This window comes from Abramis brama, assembly GCF_963993115.1.
Source record: "Abramis brama genome assembly, chromosome: 22".
NCBI lineage: Eukaryota > Metazoa > Chordata > Actinopteri > Cypriniformes > Leuciscidae > Abramis > Abramis brama.
In genome coordinates this window covers 23,774,196-23,800,210 of record NC_139984.1, presented here as the reverse complement: position 1 = coordinate 23,800,210, position 26,015 = coordinate 23,774,196, and the positions used below count along the sequence as shown (strand labels likewise).

At 37.7% G+C, this 26,015-nt stretch overlaps 2 protein-coding genes across 2 annotated transcripts; both read left to right on the top strand.

The window, feature by feature from the left end:
* Window positions 1–2,326: 2,326 nt before the first annotated feature.
* On the top strand, window positions 2,327–7,700 carry nr4a1 (nuclear receptor subfamily 4, group A, member 1). Its single transcript, XM_084098197.1, has 7 exons — window positions 2,327–2,516; window positions 4,164–4,954; window positions 5,079–5,208; window positions 5,299–5,462; window positions 5,613–5,815; window positions 5,899–6,077; window positions 6,177–7,700. Exons 2-7 carry the CDS (start codon window positions 4,166–4,168, stop codon window positions 6,431–6,433), a joined length of 1,722 nt encoding a protein of 573 aa, XP_083954323.1. The 5' UTR covers window positions 2,327–2,516; window positions 4,164–4,165; the 3' UTR covers window positions 6,434–7,700.
* Window positions 7,701–18,295: 10,595 nt separating this feature from the next.
* rprm3 (reprimo, TP53 dependent G2 arrest mediator homolog 3) lies at window positions 18,296–19,271 on the top strand. Its single transcript, XM_084099438.1, has one exon. The coding sequence runs from the start codon at window positions 18,513–18,515 to the stop codon at window positions 18,825–18,827; it is 315 nt and encodes a 104-aa protein (XP_083955564.1). The 5' UTR covers window positions 18,296–18,512; the 3' UTR covers window positions 18,828–19,271.
* Window positions 19,272–26,015: the final 6,744 nt, after the last annotated feature.

Sequence of the window (26,015 nt, the reverse complement as noted above, 5' to 3'; positions counted from 1 at the left end):
AGTTCGAAAAAGGTTTATTTTAAAAGTAATTAAGCTCGTGATCCGGCTTACGGCACGATATAAATGGACGCAGGGATGGAAAATGTCGCGTCATTTAGCAACAAGCTCTTCTGCTGTATTCGGCTGGGCTTCCCCAAATGGCAGCGCTCGCGGAAGGGATTCCTGCTACGTCAGCCAAAGCGCTTCATTGCGTCATTGGCGGAGCTTCCTCTTTTTGGTCTCAGTGACAGAGACAGACACATCCTTTCTTTTCTCCAACCGCATGGTCAAAAGAGGAAAAGCGAATCTACACAAACATCGATGCGCGCGCGGCTCCCGGTCCTATCTGCGCATCACAGGTGGAAGAAAGGAGGAGATTCCGCGGCTGCCTTAAGAAATAACATCTCGTGAGCAAAAGTCTTTGATCAGGAACAAGATACCAGCTTGTGATAATGGGGGAAAGAAGCGGTAAAGCCAATTCTGAGTATACAGACTGCGTGATGGAAATAGGCAAAAACACCAAGAATGTCAGGAAAGACCAATTAAAGAAAGACTTCACTTCGATAAAGTGTGTTTTACGGTTAAACCCTCCAAGAGCATGTCATATTTAACCCCAAAATCATAAGAAGGAAATAATATAGCCTATTAAAATTTGCTTATAGAATGATTTATTAATAGCCTATAGGCCTATATATATATATATATATATATATGGATGTGTACATCATGACTGAAGGCTATTTGTTGTATTGCCTATATTTTCATAGGCTTTTTTATGGATATTTCTTATATTTATTTATTTTGGTTTGAAATTTTACTTGGACAATAGAATCAACGTTTAAGAAGAATAAAGATCACTGAAATAGCTCCATGCTGTATATAAATGAGAATAAACTTGGCTTGTCAACTTGCCAACCTGCTACCATGTTGGCCTGCTCTGAATTCCTCTGAAGACCCGCTGTCCTTGTTTTTAAATACCTAAGCTGGATATGTGTCAGTGGCCTGCATTTCATGTTACTTGGCCACACTTGAATCAACCTATTCAGCAAGAATGGGTCACTCGCTCACTGCGATTTACTGAAAGGTTATTGGCAGAGAAAAATGGATTATGACACGGAAACTGTGCATCTTAGGTGTGAAATTATGGTGAGAAACAACCGATATGGACATGGTGTCTATATATCACACTCAAAAAGCACAGAAGGCAATTCTGGAACTGGACATGCTCTTTAAAATAGCAGCACAAGCATCTCACCTTCAGAAAGTCATGGCTGTTGCAAAAGCTTGCCAAAAATGTTCCTCCTATTGTTTACTAATATGAAAATGTACTCCTGACCTACTACATGCAGAGCCAGGATGTTTTTAGACTTAGTCAATGTCTTTCGTCTTATGAGTTATATCTGCAAGTTAAAGTGAAATGGAGGTAGGCCTATGGCACACATAAGGTTTAGATGTCTGTAGATATGGCAGACAGGGCCATAACCACCATATATTCAATGTTTTTTTCAATGTCAGATTCTTACAATTTTACATCTGGTTAGATTGATTATTTTGTTACATTCTTTTTTTTTTTTTTTTGTGCTCAAGAGTGCAATTTTTTTTTTTTTTTTTTTTTGACTTAAAGTTATGCTTACTTTTTTATTCTTAGTTAAAAGGATAACATTTGAGCTTGAGAATCACCACATGGCACACAAGACGTGGCATTTACTGGCACTGTCAATCCCTCACACACCCTGCATTGTAGTACTTCAGACAGCGCTGACTTCTGGTTTCATTTTTTCTTCACACACTTTCATGTTTTGACACGTTCAGCTTGTGCAGGTGTAGCCCTACCCTCTCCTCGTGGGCCCTTTGTGGTTTTCTTGGGGAGGAAAATGTCTTATTCAGTAGCAGTAACAATAACTGAGAATTTAAGAGGGGAAAAAAATTAAGTAACCTATAGTATAGATATATAGTATATATTTTATTAACAACACACACACACACACACACATATATATATATAGGCTACTTCAAATTTTATTAAAAAATAAAATAATAATTTTTACATTTTCCTCAATCCACTCAGTGAATCCTGTTTAAAAGATTAAAAGTTGTTTATGTGTGTTTATTTTTACTCTTTCTGTTGCTCATCTTTGCTATCTGCTAGTTATTTGTGTCTTCTCCTCACTATTTTTAACTAAATTCAGCCAGTTGCACAGCAGTACGCTGATATAATTAGAACAATAAACGTGCGGATTGCTTGCGTCAATGGAATCCCGTGTGTGCGTCATGTCTCTTGACAGCGAGCGCTCTGATTGGTCGGCAGGCGGAAAGATTTGCCGAGGATCTCCGCCCCTGCATGGCCATATTTGTCAGTGGAACGCCTCAAAGGATGCACCTCTGACGTAACGGCACAATAAAGTAGTCGCTTATATATCTGCTCGCTCACAGAAATATGAGAAAACCGTCTTGTTGTTTGCCGGGAACATTATACATGATTATCCATCAGTTGGAATACGGACGCTGACAAGCCCCTCACCAGAATACATTTTCAGGTACGTAAGTATATTTGCTTTTACAATTCAGAAGTCAGTTAATACTCTCCTCTTTCTGTTTTTTATGCTTCTTTTAAATCCCATACGAACAGCAAATGTGTTTTTAGTTACCCAAAGTATGTGTATGTGTTGAAGAATTGAAATAATTAAGGCTGAGGTCTAATTTAATGAATTTTGAATGGTTTACTACATGGTGCGCACGAGTTATTCCGAAACTAATAGAACAATCCGCCACAGTTAAATGCGCAAAATGAGTTGGCTTCTGGCAGTTCAAATGTAAAACTATTTGGATATACATACGCATTTAAGAAACCGTACGAAATGAAAGACTAGACTAAGAGGGGGGTGTGTGTGGTACAGTGGTGCGCTTCTGCATGCGGAGTGTCACGATGCAACAGGTGCTCGCGCAACTTAGCTTCACACTCTCCTTTACTTAGGAGACTGTACTTTGGCTATTTAAATAATACACATATCTATTACACGGTTCACATCACACACCTTCATTTGGTGACACACAACAATAATGAAAAGAAACGTGTCAAGCTAATCTTGTTTTACCAATATAATTCATGTCATGAATATAAAGAAGTTTTCTTAGAATTAATCTCACCTGAACAAAACGAGTCATTTTATAAAGAGGTCAAAATATGTGACCTTTATAATAATTATATTAATATTAATAACATTGACACTCAGGGTCTTAAGGGGTCTGTTTAGTTGTTTACTTCATTTAAAAAAAAAGTTTACTTATTTACTTATTGTCAACAAAATGACTTGGCTTCCTGCATGTTGGTGATGCCACACCGACTCATTTGGCAGATAAACATTTGATACAATTTTTTTTTTTTTTATTTTTTTTTTTTTACAATTTCCATACAGTTACACCACCTATTCATTTTGACTTTAAGAAACACATATCTATTGCAAACGCATTGACTGGTTTATTCAATATATGAAATGTTTAGGGGTCAGATGATCATTAGGTATCATGTTCTCACCTTGCTCTGTGTGCAAGGTCATGAATGTCTGTCAAACTGCTGAGCCATAATTATCTTTCACATTTGCATAGTGCTTTAAAATACTTTCTGAAGAATTACTCTTTTAAAATACGTTTACAATTGATACAGGCACATTTTAGAAATGTTTTATTTGCCAGTCTAAAGATTTAATCCATGTGGAGCAGTAATGTTAGAAATGTAATATGATTGTATATAAGCATTTCTTCTCTGCAAACAGTTTTCCCTCCTCATTTTATCCTATCATTTACGATATGGAACACTGTGTCTGATTTAGCTGGGGAAATTTGAGTCTATCTAAAAAAAGTTCCATATACATACACCACCCACTCACATGCGCCCTCACAAACACACACGCCCTCTCAGTGAGGCAACCCACATGTCATGTTCGTCTGACATTCTTAATGTGGTAACACAATAAGCATGGCTGCTCTTTCCAGGCCAGACGGCTCTCTAAGCTTTCTCAGAAATATCAAGGCACTTCAGAGAACTGTGTCTATACACCTTTTGGCCGGCAAGTAAGTCTGTCTAGGTATAGGTTAGAAAGCGGTGTTTAGCTCTCGAGGCATTTGACTTTTCCGCAGCAATATCTACGGTATTGAAAAGTAGATGTTGTGGTTCTGTTCTACAGAAATGACCTGTGTTCAAAGTCAACATGGAGTCCAGTCCTATGAGAGTTCCCTCTTCAGCTCAGAGTTTTTGAATCCTGACTTCACCTCCAGGTTGGCCATGGATGTGACTGACCAGCTGGACCAGCTCTCCGCACCCTCCCTGCCCAGCATCACCTCTCTGGTCGGAGGCTACGTTGGCGAGTTTGATACCTACTCATGCCAGATCGCAACAGGCGCTGCTTCTACCTTTGCTGGTGGCACCTCTGGGCAAGACTCGTTCAAGTTGGACGACCTCCAGGTGTACGGCTGTTACCCAGGCACATTCGCTTTGAGCTACCTTGATGAGACGTTGTCTTCTTCAGGTGGGTCAAACTGCTTCGGAAGTCCGCCGTCTGCGCCGTCACCCTCTACCCCGGGGTTCCAGCACATGTCTGCCTGGGATAGCACATTTGGTCCCTGCTCCCCCGATGAGGGATGCTGGGGTTCAGAGAAGCCTCTGAACCAGACTGCCTCTTTCTTCACATTCGGGCACGTCACAGTCGACGAGCTTTCTCATCACGGCTCGCTGCAGCCACAGCTTCCAGATCAGGATCCCTTTTCTCAGACCCAGCAACACGGTTCTCCGCTTCCCTTTAGCCCACTCGGCCTGGAGCAGGGCAGCCGGGATGGCTCAGGACTGATGGATGGGCAACTGTCTCCTAAAATAAGGAGCCCCACAGGAAACGAGGGACGCTGCGCGGTGTGTGGAGACAACGCTTCCTGTCAGCATTACGGAGTGCGAACCTGTGAAGGATGCAAAGGCTTTTTTAAGGTGAGAGAGAGTGATAAAATTATTCTTGCTAATCATGTCATGTTAACTCACCTCAGCATTTTGTATTTGGGCATTAAGCTCATTTTGATGACAAGCTTTAAGGTTTTCTTTCTGCTTTTTTTAGCGCACAGTACAGAAAAACGCCAAGTATGTTTGCCTCGCCAACAAGGACTGCCCAGTGGACAAAAGGCGGCGAAACAGGTGCCAGTTCTGCCGCTTCCAAAAGTGCCTAGGTGTGGGGATGGTGAAAGAAGGTGAGAATATGTATATATATATATATTTTAAATTAAAGTACCCACATACCATCAAAGCAATTTTAATAAGTGTACATATTTTCCCTCAAGTTGTGAGAACAGACAGCCTGAAAGGTAGAAGAGGTCGTCTTCCGTCCAAGCCAAAAGCTGTTCAGGACTCATTGTCTGTCTCTTCACCTGTGAACATCATTGCCTCTCTCGTCACTGCCCATATGGACTCAAACCCTGCCAGTGGAACTCTAGACTATTCAAAGGTGAGGACAGAACAAGCTTCACAACAATCTGACAGCAAAATTTAAGCTTTCTTAGTGTTTTAACCCTCATAAATCTGAAATAAAATTATTGTCATATTTCTGTACACTTGCGATGTTAATTCATATATTGTATTTTTGGTCATTGTCTAGTATCAGGAATCAGTATCTGGATTGTCTGAGAAGGAGGATGCCAATGACATACAGCAATTTTATGACCTGCTAACAGGGTCAATGGATGTGATCAGGAAGTGGGCTGGAAACATCCCTGGATTCAATGCCTTCTGTAAGGAGGACCAAGAGCTTCTTCTTGAGTCAGCATTTGTCGAGCTCTTCATACTTCGGCTAGCTTACAGGTACAAGTCAGTTCATATGACAATAAATTCAGTATTTTAACAGTACTGTGTGAGGTGACTAAGAATTCATTTATCTCATTTAGGTCAAACCCTGAGACAGATAAACTTATTTTCTGCAACGGTGTGGTTTTGCACCGGACGCAGTGCGTACGAAGCTTTGGTGACTGGATTGACTCCATTATGGACTTCTCTCAGAGTTTACATCGCTTGAACTTGGATTTGTCGTCTTTCTCCTGTCTTGCCACACTGGTCATAATCACAGGTAAATTACTGTCTTTTAGTCTGTTTCTATATTTTCTTCACAGGATATAGAAATATGTTTTATCCCAAACAAATCTCTAACCCTGATTGTGACCAACAGATCGACACGGCCTGAAAGAGCCCAGACGGATCGAAGACCTCCAAAACCGCCTGGTCACGTGTCTCAGAGACCACGTCTCCACAAGTGCCCCTGAGGCCACCCGGCCCAACTACCTGTCCCGCCTCTTGGGCAAGCTTCCGGAGCTGAGAACACTGTGCACCCAGGGCCTCCAGCGAATCTTCTATCTTAAACTGGAAGACTTGGTCCCACCTCCACCCATTGTGGATAAAATCTTCATGGACACATTGCCATTCTGAATGCGCCAAAGAGATTTTATAAATGGACAAACTGATGAAAGAACTGGATATGAGATGTTTGGGGAACTCTTGATGGTTTTACTAGTCAAAGGACTGTATCGCTTACTGTTCTCTGCTTTCTTGGAATGGAATCAGAGAAAGATTACATTCTACTTGGGCCTGCATTTGGGATCCTTCATTACATAGTCTTCAACATTGAACTCACTAACAGACACATAACAAGAAAAATGCATTTGGTGGAACATTTTGGTAACTCTAAACAGACATGGAGTTTCAAATCCTCATATAAATTGGTGGCTTGAGTTGCCAATGGTGCAAATCAAATGCTCTACATGTAACCTCTGAATGAAAGAAATGATACTCCCATCAGTATTACAGCAATGTTCAGAGGGCATAATCCAAATAGAAAGCATCCAAGAATCCAGTAAAACATCTTCCAACTTCAAGTTAGAAAGGCCATGGACCAAAACAGGGAACAGAAACAGCATTTTCTTGGATGTTTAAATGATCATACAAAGCCTTAAATATTCTCAAGTGCCCAAGCATTATCTCCCTTGAACGTGCTCAAAAACATGCACCATAGTGCTTACGCTGAAAACAGAGATACACTGATACACTTGAGTACAGGACTGATGTGACTGCATTCGAGGACTGTGGTACACTTTTCTAATATTTCAGATGCAATGACAAAATTGTCTAAAAAGTGTAATTTGAGTCAGTAGTTTATATAAAAGACAGCTAATGAATATTTTCTAAAAGGTCACAAGAGATCCAGTGCAGCTACTGTACATGTACCACGTACAGCCTCTTTCATGCAAATACTTTGAGTATTATTACAGATGCCTGACTTAGTTTTGTGTACCAGTCAAACCTTAGAGTAATTATATTTGTATGTATGTATTTTAAGGATGAATAGGTAGGTGAGCTCCTACAGACTGTAACTCTTTTTCTCACAATGACAAAATCAAGACCAGGCATTCTGAATTTTTTACATAAAATGAGAGGTATTGCTTATCTTTCATTGATTTTGTGCAGCTCTCTACATAAAATAAAACTTGAAAAAAAAAAATCATGGTGCTTCTAAACATTTCTTTACATTATAGCCTTTGAAACTAAAATTGGTTTAATCGATGAGACAGATCAAGCAAGATTTGCACTGTTTTCTTCTGTAATGGTTAAAGGGTTTCTGTTATCATTTACTCCCCCTTATGCCATTCCAAACCATGCTTTTCTTTCTTCTATGATATATAAAACAAGCCTTTATTGATAACTTTTATATTCTATTCAAATTCTTCTGAAGTCATTTCTCTGACAAACCAATATAAGTTTATGTTGTCAGTGAGTCTGATTTGTGAACAAATCATGTTTTGTGAACTGGATCATTGGTAACACTTTATTTTACAGTGTCCTTGTTACATATGTACTTGCCATAGAAATAACAGTAAATTATGCATAATTGCAACTGACCCTCAACCAAATCCTAATCCTGCCCTAACCCTATAGTAAGTGCATGTAGTTGCTTAATATCACTCAGTACTTAAATATATAATTACACTGTAACAATGACACCTTAAAATAAAGTGTAACCAAATCATTCATGAATCATTCTAATGAACATGCCAAAGAAACCTAGTACAAGACTATAAATAATGACTTAAAATTCAGTCTGTTTTGCACACTAAGTTATCTCATGGATAGAAGCATGACTTTTATTTTAAAAAATTGTCATTTTGGGCGTGGCCAAATTGAACCATTGCGGTTCTACAGAAGAAAGAAAGTCAGAGAACAACAAGTTTAGAACAACATGATGATTTCTATTTCTTCATCATGCAGCCAAATAGCTTATATAGCTTAAATTCTCACAAATCAATGAAAAACAAAACAAAAAACTAGAATAAATTGCAAGTATTTGTCTTTTTACTATATAGGGTTTCAATATTGCTTTCATAACAGCTGTAATCTGAGTAATCATGATGTCATCTGGTGAATAGCTTTCCCCATTTAGAAAGAAGTTATGGTTTTGAACATTCTCCATTATGCAGTTAGTCTGCTAATCTGTGTCAAGTGAATGATTCAGACCTAAAGTTCTGAGGTCACATCAGTTTGACGTTGATCTTGAACTATATTTAGAAGTGTTTTACGTTTTTATTATCAGGCTATTTTTAACCAGATTATCACATACGTCATTATATTGCTTTATGAGGTCAACAATAGCAGTGAAATTACTATTGCTCATATTTTGTGTAAGGGATTTCAACATACCCCTGACTCTGAAGGGTAAACTTGGCCTCTAGGTAAAGAGTCAGACTTTACACTATTCATTTGGAGCAAAGTTCTTTGCAATGTGCAACAGATGCGAATTCAAAATATCCATTAAATGACACAGTTTTAACACAAATACTAATATACTAATAAACTTAATGTGATGCATATTTGTCAGACTTAAATAAATAAAACAGGTATGAAAGTTTTATGCATAAATAAATTGCAGTTTATTATTAAATATTTGCATATATTTGATTTGATTTAAATAATCATATTTTCAAAATACATCTATTCATCAGCATAAATCTGTTTGTTGTGAAAACAATAAAATTTGTTCAGTTAAAAAGTATGAGCATGGTTAAAATATGGCTACCTGTGGTAATATATAAACTTGGTTATTGTGTATTTAAAACATATTCAGTTATTACAGAAATCTTACCTTTTTCAATTATATCTGACAAAATTTTATATGCATTTTATATGCATTTCAAATACATAAATCTTCAATTTAGGCCTTTTGTGTGTGTGGCGGATGATAAAGCAAGCAAAAAAATCACATAGACTTGCATTGAAGGAGGGATCCGGACCATGTCTAAGACATGTCTAATGACAAGACATGGGTTTGTTAGCAACCATCACAACACCCACCTATAACAGCATATACCACATAACAACACAGTAAGAAGTACTTTGAAAAAATCAATATAGCAACTCCATGTCAACCCTCACAACAGACTTCAGAGGCAACCTCGCTGTCTTTAAAAGGTATTTTAAATTTTGTGCGGTAGCTTCATAACACTGGGCCTGTCTGATGGCTGACTGTCACGTTACACACCACAAGGCTTGCAGGGTATCACATATCCCCTCCTCCCCAGAGAACATTGAATTCTGTAGCCTAATTTTGGGCCAAGGTATGTGACTGATGGTACCACCAAGGAAAGTACAACTGAGCAGACAGAGTAAGTGCCAGGGACTTTGTGTAACACCTTGCTTTAGCAGCCCAGACCAACAGATGCATTCTGGGGCTTAAATTGAGAAGGATCCTCAACATTAGTGACCCTGGGCAGAAATGTTATGTAATATCCCAGGCCATTCTAAATTTAACTATATAATACATAATATCTGGGTGGTGGCAATGAAACTGGTCTGAAAGTGGCTTACAGTACACCTCATGAAGTGAGTCATTACAGGAAAAGGGATATCCCAAGAAACAATGAGTTTTTGACACCTGGCCGTTGAAACACTTTATATTATATAATCATTTGCATAGTTTGTTGTTAAAACTCTCTTCTTCAGTGAACTATATGTCTGTATAAACCACTTGTCTGGAGTAAATGTTTATATTTTTGTAAAGAATCACACAGCTCTTGTGAGCACCTTGCACAGACAGTGAGAGGAAAGAGGAAACCCTGTGGTAAATACATTTAGCTCATTATTGTGGCATGTAACTCAATCTGCTCCATTGTCAATTTGACAATGATGAATGAGAGGGGAAGAGACATTTTTCTGGTTTATGTAGTATTATGAAATGAGTTCATTAAGACAGACAGACAGACAGACAGACAGACAGACAGACAGACAGACAGAGAGACAGACAGAGAGACAGACAGATAGATATAGATATAGACAGATAAATACCTATAAAACTGTTATGAAATTGTCTGGCAACCTTATAGGAACATCTGAAGGACATGGCAGTACCCTAATTAAAAATACCAGAGCTCATCCATAAGAAGTAATTGGATAAAGTCACTATCACTCCGATTACAGCAGTTATGTGGGCAGGGCCAGGGACAACATACAAAAATATCCACGGTTTCCATGTTTGGTTTAATCTGTTAAAGTTTTTTGGTGCAACGTCAAAACAAGGTGTTGAAAAGCACATTTCCATGGTGACAATTTAACAACACTGCTTTAACTCCAAAGAATGCTGTTCTTTTGAACTTTCTATTCATCATAGCATCATGAAATAAAAATGTAAATAACTGTTTTCAACATTGATAATAATAATGAATGTTTCTTGAGCATCAAATCATCATATTAGAATGATTTCTGAAGGATCATGTGACACTGAAGACTGGAGTAATGATGCTGAAAATTCAGCTTTGATCACAGGAATAAATTACAGTTTAAAATATATTAAAATAGAAAATTTTAAATTGTCATAATATTTCACAATATTACTGTTTTTGTTTGTATTTTTTATCAAATAAATGCAGCCTTGTTGAGCAGAAGATACTTCTTTTAAAAACATTAAAAAATCTTACTGACCCCAAACTTTTGAACGGTAGTGTATATATATATATAGTATATCAACCTCCACCAATCTCCTGTACTGGTCACAGATAGCCTTGAGAACATGAGAATGCTGGGATATAAAACAAGACCGACAGGGGCAGCTCAAGCTTCGATAGAGAGCTGCAAGTTTTGGAAAAGATCCCAAAGGTTGTTCTAAGGTCTTCCATAGCCCAATAACAAGGAGGCACATAATGACCATGCAAAACCCTAATAACCACATAACAGGTGTGAATATATAAGATAGGCATTGATAGCCTTTCAAGTTGTGCACGCTGCTTTGGTGCAAATAAATCTTGACAAATCAACATCCAAGGACACTGTGTGTACAGTGCACTACCAAGTAATAAACATCTTTTTAAGCCTAAAATATGCATTAGTAACTGTATTATTTGTAATATAATTCTTTTCTGATTCATTCCCAATGCCTGCAGCCTTTCTCACTTGGGGACAGACAGCAAGGCTATTTTTATAAACTGTGAGCCCATGTAGATTCAGTGAAAGAGTTGACAGTGTTGTTGACGACTTATGCACCAAACAGGTGCAGTGGCCATATGATCGAGAGTGAACGGAGCATAAAGCAGAGGGGAACATTTACTGTACACACTGAACTCATGACTCAGTCTGAACATGCTAAACCAATCCAGATTGAGCATCATGTGGTATTCATGGCTGATATCATGCAGTGTGAAAATGTGTCATGTTTCATCTATGCTAATATGGCTAGTTGTAAATTAGGGGTGTTGAGAGGGTGAGAGAGAGATAGAATACTTATAATGGAGTAAGATAGGATAGAAGGATGTAGATAAAGATGGAGGAATGTTGTATGACTCAAGTGTTAAAAATGAGGATCTCTAGTCATTTCCATCCAGCACTTGTTTCAATTCAACACTCAATCGTTCCATTCGAATGAATGCTTGGACAGATAATAAAAGAAATCACAGAACAGCTCCCGGACATGAGCCTTCCCACTCAACAGAGAAAGCCTTATTCTCGAGAATAATCACAAGAATTCTTGATTCCAAACACCACAATTCAGCTCTTACAAGTCTACACTATCAGTTCATTCTCCTGCCTGAAATGGGAGACGATTCGCCAAATATTCATGTAAAATATTGTAGTGTGATCTCGGTGGGAGACTGAATGAGAACGTGTTTATATCAAATAAACTTACAAGCATCCTGTCATGATTCCTGTCTTGTGTCCCCCTTGTCTTGTGTGGACTTATGTTATTTCCTGTTCTGTGCCATGATTTGTAGTCCTCTGTAGTTTTTCTTGTTGATTAGTTCATGATTGTACCCAGGTGTGTCTTCTTTGCCAATCTCCCCTTGAATGTTATGTTTTAAATTTAAATCTTTAAATTTGAAATCTTTTAGGTTTATATTCAGTGAGCATATCTGCAATGTATTGAGGTCCTAGGCCATTGAGTGATTTATATACCAGTAATAATACTTTAAAGGTGCTCTAAGCGATGTTGGGTGACGTCACTTCTTGTTGACGTTCGAAGTATTGTCAAACAAAATGGAGGCTAGCTTGACCCTCCCTCCTCCTCATCCCATCCCCTCCCCCTCCCTCCCGTGCTTCCTGAAACAGTCATGAACCATTTAGAAAAACCAAACTGGATTTACCCACCTGTCCAGCAAATACAGAGCAACTTGAATTTCGGATTGGAAGCCCTTCTGCCGGCAGAGTTCTCGCCACCTTTTGAATGCTTTTCCGATGTAAATTCGAGACTTCGCGCATTATTTCTCCTTTTCCCTTTTCTTTGCTATTTGTTCATCGGAACGTTGTCTCTTTGGTCGAGTGTCGGCCATATCAAAATTCAAGAGAATATAATTCTCACGTTAGTCGTTGTCGTTGTCTAGGACATCTCTCCTCTAGCTAACTTCCCTCTTCATGCTTCTCTCTCCTCCTCTCTCCACACCATGTGCACGCGCACTAACCCCCCAAACCCCACCCCCAAATCATTCTTGTCGGTTATTGGCTGGAACACTGTTTGTTATGTTTCGTGGTCCAGGTTGGGCCAGTTTGATTTTCTTGCCGTTTGTGGAGCCTGGGCTGTCTACAGAGACCGCGTTTTTTTACAGTGTGTTCAGGGGACAGGCAGCTAGCGGATAGTGAGGAGATGTTTGCTGTATGTGACAAAAAAAAATTGGGCCTAAAAAACACGTGACATCGCTTAGAGCACCTTTAAAATCAATCCTAAATTTAACTGGGAGCCAGTGTAGAGACCTGAGGACTGGCGTGATATGTTCATATTTTCTGGTTCTGCTCAGAATCCTGGCAGCAGCGTCATAAGCTGCAACTGTCTTATGGTCTTTTTGGGAAGGCCAGTGAGGAGTCCATTACAATAATCCACCCTGCTGGTGATGAAAGCATGCACAAGTTTCTCTAAGTCTTGACTGGAAACATTTTTTCAGATGATAGTATGCTGATTTAGTTATTGCTTTGACATGATTACTGAAACTAAGGTCTGACTCCAGAATCACACCGAAATTCCTGACTTGATTTTTAGTTGTTTGACCCCTAGTGTCACGGTATGTGTTCACCTTGAGAACTTCATCTTTGTTTCCAAAAGCAATGACTTCAGTTTTGTCTTTGTTTAACTGATGAAAGTTTTGGCACATCCAACCGTTGACTTCATCAATGCATTGGCACAGGGAGTCAATGGGGCTGTAATCGTTAGGTGATAGGGCTAAGTAGAGCTGTGTGTCGTCTGCATAGCTGTGGTAAGCAATTTGGTTCTTTCTCATTATTTGGCTCAGTGGGAGCATGTACAGATTGAACAGGAGTGGCGCAAGAATTGAGCCTTGAGGGACTCCACATGTCATGGATGTCCACACAGATTTATGGTCTCCTATACTCACATAATAACCTCTCCCATCTAAGAATGACCTGAACCATTTTAGGACTATCCCAGAAAGCCCAACCCAGTTTTCCAGCCTGTCAAGAAGTATGTTGTGATCAACAGTGTCAAATGCAGCACTGAGGACGAGAAGTACCAGCACTGATAATTTGCCTGTATCAGCATTTAAGCGAATATCGTTTATTATCTTTATGAGCGCTGTCTCTGTGCTGTGGTGCGGTCGGAAACCAGATTGAAAATTGTCAAAGTATCCATCCGAGCTTAATAATTTGTTCAGCTGATTAAAGACAACTTTTTCAATGATCTTGCCTATGGAAGGAAGATTTGAGATTGGTCTATAGTTGCTAAATACGGTCTTATACAGATTGCTCTTTTTCAGGAGGGGCTTGACAACTGCAGTTTTCAGGGAGTTTGGAAAACTCCCAGAGAGAAGTGAGGCATTTACCACTCCTAGGAGATCTGCTTCTAAACAGTTTAACACAAAAATGTGGGAAGTGTGTCAAGAGCGCAGGTTGATGTGTTAAGGTGCTGTACGGTTTCTTCCAAAATGTTGCCATCAATTTTTTTCGAAATCTTACATAGTAACTACTTTCTGAGGTTGTGGTCTGATCTGTCTGACTCCAGAGCAACTCAAGGATGCACTGATCACCTTTCTGATATTATTGATTTTCTCAGAGAAGGAAGGAAGGAAACTCACTGCATTTGCTGTCTGAGAGCATTTCACTGGGAATGTGACTTTGGGGGTTTTACAGTAGCAAAAAGAGTGTGTGTGTTGTTTAAGTTGCTGTTTATAATATTCAAAAAGAAAGTCTGTCTAGTTTTGCCTAGTTCCATATTGAAAGCATGAAGGCTGTCTTTATCGATGTTATAATGGACTACAATAGTAAGTCATTTTTAGTATATTGAGTTTTTGTCATATAAAAATTAATTCATTAGGAAATGACAGCTTAAATGTATAACATTAAAACAAACGGAAATAATAACATTTGAAATCACCAAAACAAACATGCACCTAACCAAAAGGATCACACCCCATCTTAATAGCTCCGCCCCCAAATTCAAGAACATGCTATGCACCACAAGCCCCTCCCCCTTGTTAATGTTAACGTTTCTCAGAAATCACTTCTGAGTGATTAATACTATAATCATTAATAATATATTAATAAATAAAAAAGATCTATAATACTGAGTATAATAAGTATAATAAGATCCACTTGGACAATCATGTATTGATCTGTTCTGACAAATTCAGAACTAGTCACTTTTACTATATTGAGATCTTTCATCTTATTAAGGAAAATGTAATTCTTTAGTAAATGTCATACATGCATAAATGGAAATAATAATGCTCAGCTGGTCACGTAGGAACCCCCTCTCAGAGCGGCACGTCCCGCAGGGAATGCTACAATATGTAGAGTGAGGACTGTTCACCCAGCAACGGCATTGTTAAAACACAGCTGTTAGAAAACCAGCTTGACCACAAGAGACAGTGAGAACAGAAAGGAATGTTGCACATTTCATGTGATGTATAGTAAAAATTTCTCTTTTTGTATTAACATGGCATTTCACACATTTCACATGTTTTGTCAACCAACGATAGGCAGGTTCTTGTCTCAGGACTTCTATGAAACTGACAGAACAGGTTTATTCTTTTACAAAATCCAAATGAATGAAAAGTAAAACATGTACAGTATGCCAACATAAATATAAAATAGTATTCAACCTGAACTGCTTGTTTTCCACTGTTTTTTTTTTTTTTTTTTTAAAGAAATAATAAATAATATTAGTTTGCTTATTCCTAACTTTTCCCATTCATGTGAGTGTTTTGTATCTTACACAAACATGTGAACACATTCTAACCTGCTAATACACATCTCTTCCACGCACTACAGGCGTAGATTCCTCTCAGTGTACACGTTGTTCCCCAGAGGAATATTTTGGGCTTTCAGAAGGGTGTCATGGCTGGGGATTGCCAGTCCCTAACATTAGCCTTGAGTTTAAAAATAACCTCTCATCACATGAAATCAATAACAGCACTTAGATGTAACAGAGTGCGTGTTCGCGAAGTCATGCCCCTCTGGGATTATCATGCTACTTGGCAAGTGTAAGTGACACCATTCTCTCACCTGGACATGAGGAAAATCCTGCACCACGGTAAAACGGAAACAAGTTGCTAACAACATGGTGGTGACTACTTTACCAGCTACCAATATTCCGGGTTCACACTTCTAATACGTTGCAGAAAATAATTTTCCATTTTTCCCACAGAATAAATTGGATTTCCTTCAGCCTGATTCTTAATCATTTCACTGGGTTTTTCCCCCCAACTTTTTTTCCATTATTAAAAACAAGCAGTCCCAGCCCGGGTGAGAAAAAGTAACACATTACCATAGAAAGTAACTAATAACATAATTAGTTACGTTTTTAGGGAGTAACGCAATATTATAATGCATTCCCATTAAAGGTAACTTTACCCAACACTGTTAATTAACCACTTTAGTTAACATAAACCAACAATTAACTAATAAATATTCTAAAGCATATATTATTCTTAGTTAATGCTAATTTCAGTAATTAGCGGTATCTATTCATATTTATTGGGCCTGAGCTAACATGAACTAACAATGAACAGTTTTTATTAACTAACATTAACAAAGATTGAAAAGTGCTGCTGTGTATTTCAGCACTCTTGGCACGACGTGATCTTTTTTGAATGATGGGACCAAACTGTTGTATAATATTATTTAGTATAATGTCAAAAGGATGTGTCATGCATCAGCGAAGAGCATTAGCCTCTTCTAGGAGAGTAACTGTAAACCAGCAATTACATATCTCGCTCTAGAAAGCAAAAGGCTGAAGGAGCATTTCTCGGCACTGCTGGCATGAGGATGTGTATATCATCTACAGATTCATGGCTGATGAAAGCAATGTAGTCATCAGTGCGATTAAAGTACAACATGATTGTTGTTTAAACATTCAAATAGTTCAAATAACATAACATTATGTAAGAATAAGCATTATGTATTTGCTTGCGATGAACTTCAGATGTGCTTTATTGTACAGAGGAGAGACACAATCAAACAAACATTGTTTGATGTTTTCCATCAAGTATGTAGGGTAACACTTGAAAGTCACATTTGTGCATATACTTTCCTGCTACTTTGGCATTCAAATAAGTTATGCTATTAGGGATTTAAATGCAATATAACATAAAAAACACAATGAAATGTATGTGCATATAATGCTATTCCTAAATGAAATTATGCACACAAATTGTTTTTAAAAACAATTCTGAACCTGTGCACATTTGTATCTCCATGTTGTAAAAGTGTATGGCTATACCAAAGCAGACATATAGCTAATTAATTAAATTCTTATGTTGCTTTTTTAATTGATTAAACTGACGTATGCAATGCTTGCTTTCATTTTCTTGGATTTTCTAACATAAAAAATTTAACATATAACATATTTCACAGTTACAGTTGGTTAAGCTACTGCGATTTTGCATTGACATGTTTTATAACTAAAATGAGTTTTCAAATTAAGCATTCTAGGTGAACTGACACTGTTTGGAGTCTACACACCTAGGTACAGCCAGAGCCATATCTCTACATGGTTGAGTACAGCCAATTACACTGGTAAAGCAATGTAATACTGCCATCTAGCGTTCCGATGTAGACATACACCAAGATATTTGAATACACCATTAATATGTGGCTACGTACATAACTAGCCAAGCGAGATGGTTCTTCAAATACGAGTAAGACCCCACATTCATTAAATAATTTCATATTTGTAACAAACAATTTTCGACAGTGGATCGTCACTGCAGAATTGAAACTAGACCGTCTTCAACAAATGTAATTTTCACCACATCTCAAAACACTATGGCTAAAATATTGGTGGTGGAAATTTTATTTCACTCATTTTTGGACTCGTTTCTTGCTAAGGCTAATTTCATAGCTAGCATCCTAAATACGCACAAATAAATAATAGGCCTTTTACTTTAGGCCATTTTCACACTTTATGCAAACTGAAATAAATTAGGCCATAAGAAATGACGCACGAAACAAATATTCTGTTCAGAAGTGATATTTACCTTGATGTATCTTGAATTTTCTTCACACATTTTATAGGTAGGATAATTGTATATATTTTATGGACACATTTTATATATAGGCGTTCTTAATAGAAATTGTGGTCATTACAAACAGCGAATTCAGAGCCATATCTAATGCAGCTTTCGTGGTTACAGCATTTTGTTTGAAAATGCTTTCAAAACAGTTATTTGTAGCCTACACACGTACTTTTAAGACACCCCTCCCTCCAAACCTCTATGGTCTGTGAGTTCAGAAGAAAGTGTGTGCGCGTGGCCGCGCCTCTCAGCGCGCGCTCAAAGGCGCACTGAAATAGCGGAGTGCGCGCTCTCCCAGACATCACTAAGATCCCTGCGGAGATGCTTGGATGTTGCATTCTATCATAAAACACAAATAAATCAGACTATCTTCCACGTACCGACACCTTAACGACTGTTTGTTACTTTTAAAACATGATATCCACGGAAACGCACAAGTGACTTTGGCAAACCCGTTATCCTTTGGAAGTTTTAAAACATTAATAGCTACTCGTTGGACACGCCACAAAAAAATCGACATGAATGTTTCACACGGACTACTGAACCGGACGATCTCTACAGCGAAGCATCCTTTGGAAAGCGTCCGAGGATGCTGCAACCTCTCGGTGGTCACCACCAGCGACGGGTTCGGTTCACCGATTCAGGACGAGCGCGATCAGTTCATCATGCGTTTGGTGCAGATAGCGGTTCTCTGTGTGCTGTCACTGACAGTCGTTTTCGGCATCTTCTTCCTAGGGTGCAATCTACTCATCAAGTCCGAGAGTATGATCAACCTGCTGGTGGAGGACAGAAGACCTTCCAAAGACGCGGAAATTATTATGATTGCTGCATGAGTGGAATAGACTGTGTCGTGAATCACCAGTGACTTAACTGACACAAACTGGTCATCTAATGAAAGAAACCTGTTGGTATGATTTCCATGAGTGCTGAACTACATGGATTTTTATATAGGCCATTTCATCTTGGACCAGAACCTTTGACAATGACTCTTTTCTTTTTTTTTTTTAAAGGTCAAACATGTGTTAAATATTTGTCTACATATTCAATCAAAACACATCACCTGAAACAAGAAGACCAGACAAAGATAACCAAATTCATTAATCCAGGAATGACAATTTCAATGTTTTGTATCTGATTTATGTGACTCATCATTTGCACTGCATATATTGATTCAATTGAAATAATTTGATCATTTTTAATGGGTTGGAGAAAGATCATTGTGTGAATTTGCATGCAAAAAATGGACTGAAATGAAATTAAACATGAATTTCATTCTGCATTCTAAAACATTATTTTAGCTTCTAAAGGACATTTTTGGAATTTTTCAAACGGAACCTTTGAATCAGGCCGAATCAAAACAAAACAATTAATTATATAACATCTGTCCATCATGTTGAGTTGTCATCACGTTTCAGGTTTTTGACAAAAACATGATTATTTTAATTATATAACAGATAATATATTAATTTGATATCTTTAATGAAAGACGCCTGTTATCAGAATACACATAAATATGAATATATTCAGCCTTTCTGCAGGTCTGTCGAAGAGGTCCAACCATAAAGTGTCTTCAGCAGAGCAAGAATGTGAATCAAGTTCTATGAGAAAAGAATGAAAATTAATTAAAAGAAAGATGAGACAATAAATGAGTTAACATGGAGGCCCGATGGTCCATCTATTCCTTTTGCCGTAGCTCGTAGCTGCATTACACCACAATTTGGTGCAAAGCTTTTAATAAATGTCTTAGTAGCTGTGTAAAGTAAACTATACATTATGTAATTTAACCTGGCTCTCAGTATGCAAAACACATTAACAAACTGCAAAAACAGCAGCCTTGTTTTATTTGCATAAATATCATTGTATATCGGTGTTATTAAACCAAAACCTATAAGTAGCTTTACGGAAATGTTGCATAAATCTCTAAAATCAATTCCTCTTTATTTGTACACACACTGCTCTATAAAAGCATGACATCGTCACAACATGGCCAAAGCCATTCAATGCAATACACGTGACAGCTCAGAACACGCCAAAGACGTTACTATAAAGTCACTGCCTTAAAAAGGATGGTGCTGAAATACAGTACATGCATTGGAGGACAAGGGGCCATAATCCAAATTAGAGATTAAGGCTGTGTGCTATATCACTGACCCCAATCCTAGCACATTCGGCTCATAAGACCCCATCCGGACATATGTAACCGATCGCTGTTGATTTTTTAAATCTCAGTGCTTTTAATGAAGCTCGTAATGCACCACTATACCATATATGTGTTGGATATAATACCATAAATAACATTATTCAAGTTTATTCCGCTTTTCATTCATAAACAAGCCATGACAAGGCCCAGGCAGTATCTATTTGAAAATAAATTATTACTTTTGTTTACTTTTATTAACAACATTTATGTTGTTTAAAAAAAGTCAGTTTCAATTTATTGAACTTTCCATTCATCAAAATGGTTTCTGAAGGATCATGTGACACTGAAGACTGGAGTAATGATGCTGAAAATTCAGCTTTGCCATTACAGGAATCAATAGCATTAAAAAAATATATATATACATTATATTTACCTATAGTTTAAAAAAAAATAATTTTCAGCATTGTATACACATACACACACACTTAATCTCTAATTTGGATTATGGCCCTTTGTCCTCCAATGCAGAGTATAAGAAGAACACTTAGATAAGCATGACCTTCAAGTTGGGACATCTTGCCAAATGCCACTCTTGACCAAGAACAACAAAAGGTCGACATGAATATGCTAAATTTCATTTGAATATATCTGTGGTGTTATGAAATAATGTTTTATGGAGTGATGCGACCAAACTAGAACTTTATGGACCAGCGTTATGTCTGGTGCACAAAAGGCAAAGCCTATGAGCAGAACAACGCATCTCTATGGTCAAACAGCATTGCTGTTGCAGGAAGTGGAAATCTTGACTGTATGTAGAAAATCATGAATTCTTTAAATTATCAAGCCATTTTGGCAAAGATGGTGATGCCTTCAGTGCACAGACTGAAGCTTGATGATCAATGGACATCCAAATCTACTTAAGTTTGGTTCAGGGATCAGTCGTGGAATGTTCTTGAGTGGCCGTACAGTGTACAAATCCTTAGAGCCAATTCGATTTTTTTCATTTCTCATCAACTTTACATTCTCAGAATCACTCAAATGTGTATTAATAAACTTTCCATAATCGTTTACTGATGTCTTTGTTAAATAGTTTTTTTGGCTAAGTTGTTTATTTGGTTTCTTTAAAAACAAAACTATTGCAGATTTCATATGGGCCTGTCTATGAATGTATATATAATGGGTACGCATCTTTATACACATCTATTGTTTAAATGTTTTACATTTTTCAAGTTATGAAATAAAAAATATAAACTTTTATAAGTCTGCATATCTTGTTTTTCTTCTCAGAATATCACAAAGATCATGATGACGCTAAAAAGAGAGAATCTCATGAATTTTCCTCAGAGAGGCACTGAATGATTGATGCCGTGATTGCTTTATATTTCTTCAGCCCTTCTTTAAAGATAGAGGGAGAGCGAGTGCAAGCATGGATGAAAGGAATGGAAGAAAAGGTCACTCCCGGTGGTAGTGGCTGTCAGACAGCGGTACGGTCCTGAGAAGTGACGTGGCATTACGAACTGACAGAGCTATAGAAAGGCTATGGAACAGGGGAAATGTCAGAGTATAAAAGAAGGGAAAAAACGTGAGGTCCCTACAATACATGTTAGCATTAAAAAAAAGGACTAGGTGGGTTGCAACCACCTTAACTGTTACGCAACAAGCGATTGTGTAAAACTCAAGGAGTTTTATAGTAGTACACAGGAAGTCACTGTTTGCCACCAAACCTCACTGAGAAAAACACAATATAAAGATGCCCTAAACTACTTAGGGGTGAATCCAAAACCATTCACCATCTATGAAATCTCTTCTTTTTAGATCATATCTGACAGCTTTAACTCCCCAAAAGTAATCAGTATTTTCATTCATCGTTGACAGATGTTATACAAAATCACGGCTCTGCTGAAAAGCCACAAGGGACAAGGTCTAAAAAAAGCCTCTCTGGAGACTAACTGCATAACTTTGGGAGTAAAACTTGCTGCATTTAATCACACCATCTCACTTCAGTTATCCTAGACTGACACTCTACATTCTCTATACAGAATCCTTCATTTGGAAGAATTCTAGAGTATAGTTCTTTGGAGATGTTCTGGTGTCATTAATGTGTTCGCACATATGAATGATTGAATTTTCACTGTCGCAGAGCCGTTATACATTTAGCAAAATCTTAGTATGTGATAACTGTAATTGTGGTAAAATAATGGGTGAGCTCATCATTGATGCCTGCATGTTTTGGCTCCATGACACACACACACACACACACACACACACACACACACACACGATTGAGTAAAAAATTCAATTACATCAGTTATCTGTTGAATAAGCCAAATTATTAGTGTTCCACAAAAGCATCTCTTATTACTGAAAGCATTGGAGACAAACAACATATTGGCCAGTAGTATTTAAAGATCTTCAAATAGACTTTAATTGAATAATGCTTTAGTATGGCATTAATCATACTCCCACAGATGCTTTAATAACTGACATGAGACACCGTGATGTCCAGACAGTGAACCTGGCCACTCTCTCTCATCCTTTTTAATTCAGTTATTTTGTCAAGACATCTTTGTTGGTATGGTTCTCTCTCCCTAGGAATGCCTATCTCTGTTTTGCATGCACAAATGCAAACGCTCTAATAAGATCCCCGTCGACCCACGAGGCCCAGACTTTCGCTCAGAATTTGGGAGTAACAGCTGCAATACCTTTCCATCACAGTCAGGACAGAGCGACCCATCACTCCAGTGGTGTGTGAGGAACAGGAAGTGACAGACTGGTTCCCCCACCCCCCCAATCCCTTCCTTTTTGTTCAGTCCAATGAGTCTAAATGTGATTGACAGCAAAAGGCATTTTAAGCCCAGCCAGTTCTGCAAAGCGCAAATGTTTGTACAGCACACCAAATATTGCATAACAAGATTTTAATGACAATTGACAGCTCGAGTTACTGGCTGCGTATAGTTATACATTTTATTTTCTGATAAAAGGCATGCTATGGAGTTTCATGGGTGTTTATATCAAGGTCATCTTAAGTAGACAAACTTTGCTTTGAAATAATTCTAGGTTTTGTATTTGAGTGCAAAACGTGCTTGCATTTCTTAAAATTTTCCATATGTGGAAAAGTTATAACTAATTATTAAAGTTTTATTTATTTTTATTGTTCTCTCCATTTACTGCACATCTATATCAGATGTAGGCCTAGGTAACATTAAAACAATATTACAGCAATATACTTTTTTTTAATACAATCGTCAAGATGCAAGATGGTGCGAGTTGTGTTTGTATGAAACAAAACACTGAGTCCGTGAAGTGATACTAGAGACACGCCAGTTTTAGTTACCCGGAAAAGCTGTATGCCATGATTGACCAATCAGAATCAAGTATTCCAGAAAGCCGTGTGATAAATGACAAAAACAATCATGTTAAATAGTAAGATAAGGCAACTTCTGAGTCTTAAGAAACGGTGATGTAATCAAATTCTTGCTGGATGTCCACCCACTCGCTCTGCATGACTGTGCTTCCCATGGGTTTCTGTCATAATGTCTTGCTGAACCTTTTCAAACATGCAGTCTCAAACTGCAGCACATCGAGTCCTGCTGAGTGGCCCTTTCACAGTGCTTACGCAGATCGTGACCCAGACAGTGCTGAGACTTCGACCTAAGCTCTAAGTCCTTCAGTTATCATTTGCATGTAAATAATGAACCTTTATTAAGAGTCCTTGCCCAACTGATTTTACCATCTGTGCTTCAAGAACACTAACAACTAGAGAGATCCAAGTAAATATTGAATGTTTTAAGTGCATGACATCGATTTAAGTGCATCACTGCTCTGCATTAATTGAGGTAACAGGAAACATAAGTTGCACCAGACAAATAGCTAAAGTAAGGCTATGTTCATATTTTTGCAGTATGCAGTTTGTATAACGTGGACCGACGTATCTGTACAAATAAAATATACACATGATTTATACATTTGCCAAAATATGCCAATTAACACCACAGTGCAATGTGCTTAATACCTTCCATGAATTAATAGATTTCATGGCTTGATCAAACAACCAAAGATTATAATTACACAAGACTATGTGACCCTGGATCACAAAACCAGTCACAAGTTGCACAGGTATATTTGTGGGAATAGCCAACAATACACATTGCATGGGTCAAAATTATTGATTTTTCTTTTATGCCAAAAATCATTAGGATATTAAGTAAAGATCATGTTCCATGAAGATATGTAAATATCGTAAATACAGTATATAAGAAATTTATTTTTGTGAGTGAATGCAGCACAATCACGAACATAAATGGACAACTTTAAAGGCCATTTTCTCAATGTTTCGATTTTTTTTTTTGCACCCTCAGATTCCATATTTTCAAATAGTCGTATCTCGGCCAAATATTGTCCTATCCTAACAAACCATACATCAATGGAAAGCTTATTTATTCAGCTTGTATGTTATGTATTAATCTAAGTAATCTAATGTAAAAATTTACACATGTGACTGGTTTTGTGGTCCAGGGTCACATATGAATTAAAATTCCAATGGTCCACTAAAGACATTCTACAAACTATGAGTAACTTTGCAACTACTGTACATGTCAACTAACTCTCAGTAGAGTATTAGTAGACTGTAAGGTTAGAATTCGGTGTTAGGGATCGGGTAAGGAGAATAAGTCCATGCAAGCATGTAGTTGCAGAGTTACTTCTAGTCAGTAGAATGTCTGTTGGGGGACCATCAAAATACAGTTAGCAGATATTAAGCAGACAGTCTATTAATACTCTAATGAGAGTTAGTTGATATGTAGTTGTAAAGTTATGTTATAGTTAGTATAATGTCTAAAGTAGACCACTGAAATAAAATATAAAATTTTAATGTAAAAAGTTTGAGATGAGAACTGTATGCCACTTACTGAATTATACATGCAACGCAGTAATGAGACACTGCAGCATTCTACATTTCATTGCATGTGTTCCGTTTAGGCTTTGATAAATTATAATTATGGCATTAAATGTCACACTTATGACATAAAAGGTCAAAATGAAGACACCAAGTCATAATTATGACATGCCAAAATTGTCAGTCAAAACCATGACATTAAAAGTCTAAATTATGAGTCAGTCAAAATTACATAAGCCATAAATAAAGAGATAAAAGGTCAGGTATGACAGTTATAATTTACTAGGCTTCCATAGGTTTCATGTAGCTACAACTATCACAGTTTGTTTTTTTAATTATGTTCTGTGAAGTATGCAGTGAGAAAGTTTTCACCAAAAAAAAAAATACACTGAACAATGAAGTTCTACTAAATTACTATTATTGGTCCAGTAAACAGCATTGAAGCGCTAATGTTAGACACTCTCTGATGTAACTAAAACGCCGACAGAACGGAAAGGCAAAGCATGGGCTGGTAGAATTGCTCTCTGGGGAAAATTAATTGAAGGACAGAATATATTTGCACCTCATGAATACTTTACAGCATTCCAGAGAAAGGGCATTCATACAATAACACTATATTTTGCTTCAGAAGATGCATTCATGTCCAATTTTATCAACTAGGAAAAGCCTATTAATAACCCCTTTAAAATCCAGATGAATGAGACAAAAACATTAGTTCTACATTATTGCATTATTTTTCTTTCAGCATAGCTGACAGGCTGAAGTGACCCATTTCTAGTCAGCTCCACACATAGCGGTCCCATTCTGCAGAGTGTCATTGATGCAAGGCACAGGCTAATGATGAACTGACACGCTCGTGTCAAAGCACACAACGCTGAGCAAATGGAAGCGTGTGAGAGACTAGCATGACGCTGGGTAATTTCAGCATCTGTTGCAGGACAGAAAACCAGATGCAAATGAGGGGTCTTTATTGTGAGTCACGTTGCA

Bases quoted from the DNA above. Each gene is read 5' to 3' on its own strand.
- nr4a1 (XM_084098197.1), top strand. From the start codon at position 4,166: ATGACCTGTGTTCAAAGTCAACATGGAGTCCAGTCCTATGAGAGTTCC. The intron at 5,463-5,612 runs GTGAGGACAGAA...GTCATTGTCTAG, and splicing joins GAACTCTAGACTATTCAAAG to TATCAGGAATCAGTATCTGG. The intron at 5,816-5,898 runs GTACAAGTCAGT...TATCTCATTTAG, and splicing joins ATACTTCGGCTAGCTTACAG to GTCAAACCCTGAGACAGATA.
- rprm3 (XM_084099438.1), top strand. From the start codon at position 18,513: ATGAATGTTTCACACGGACTACTGAACCGGACGATCTCTACAGCGAAG.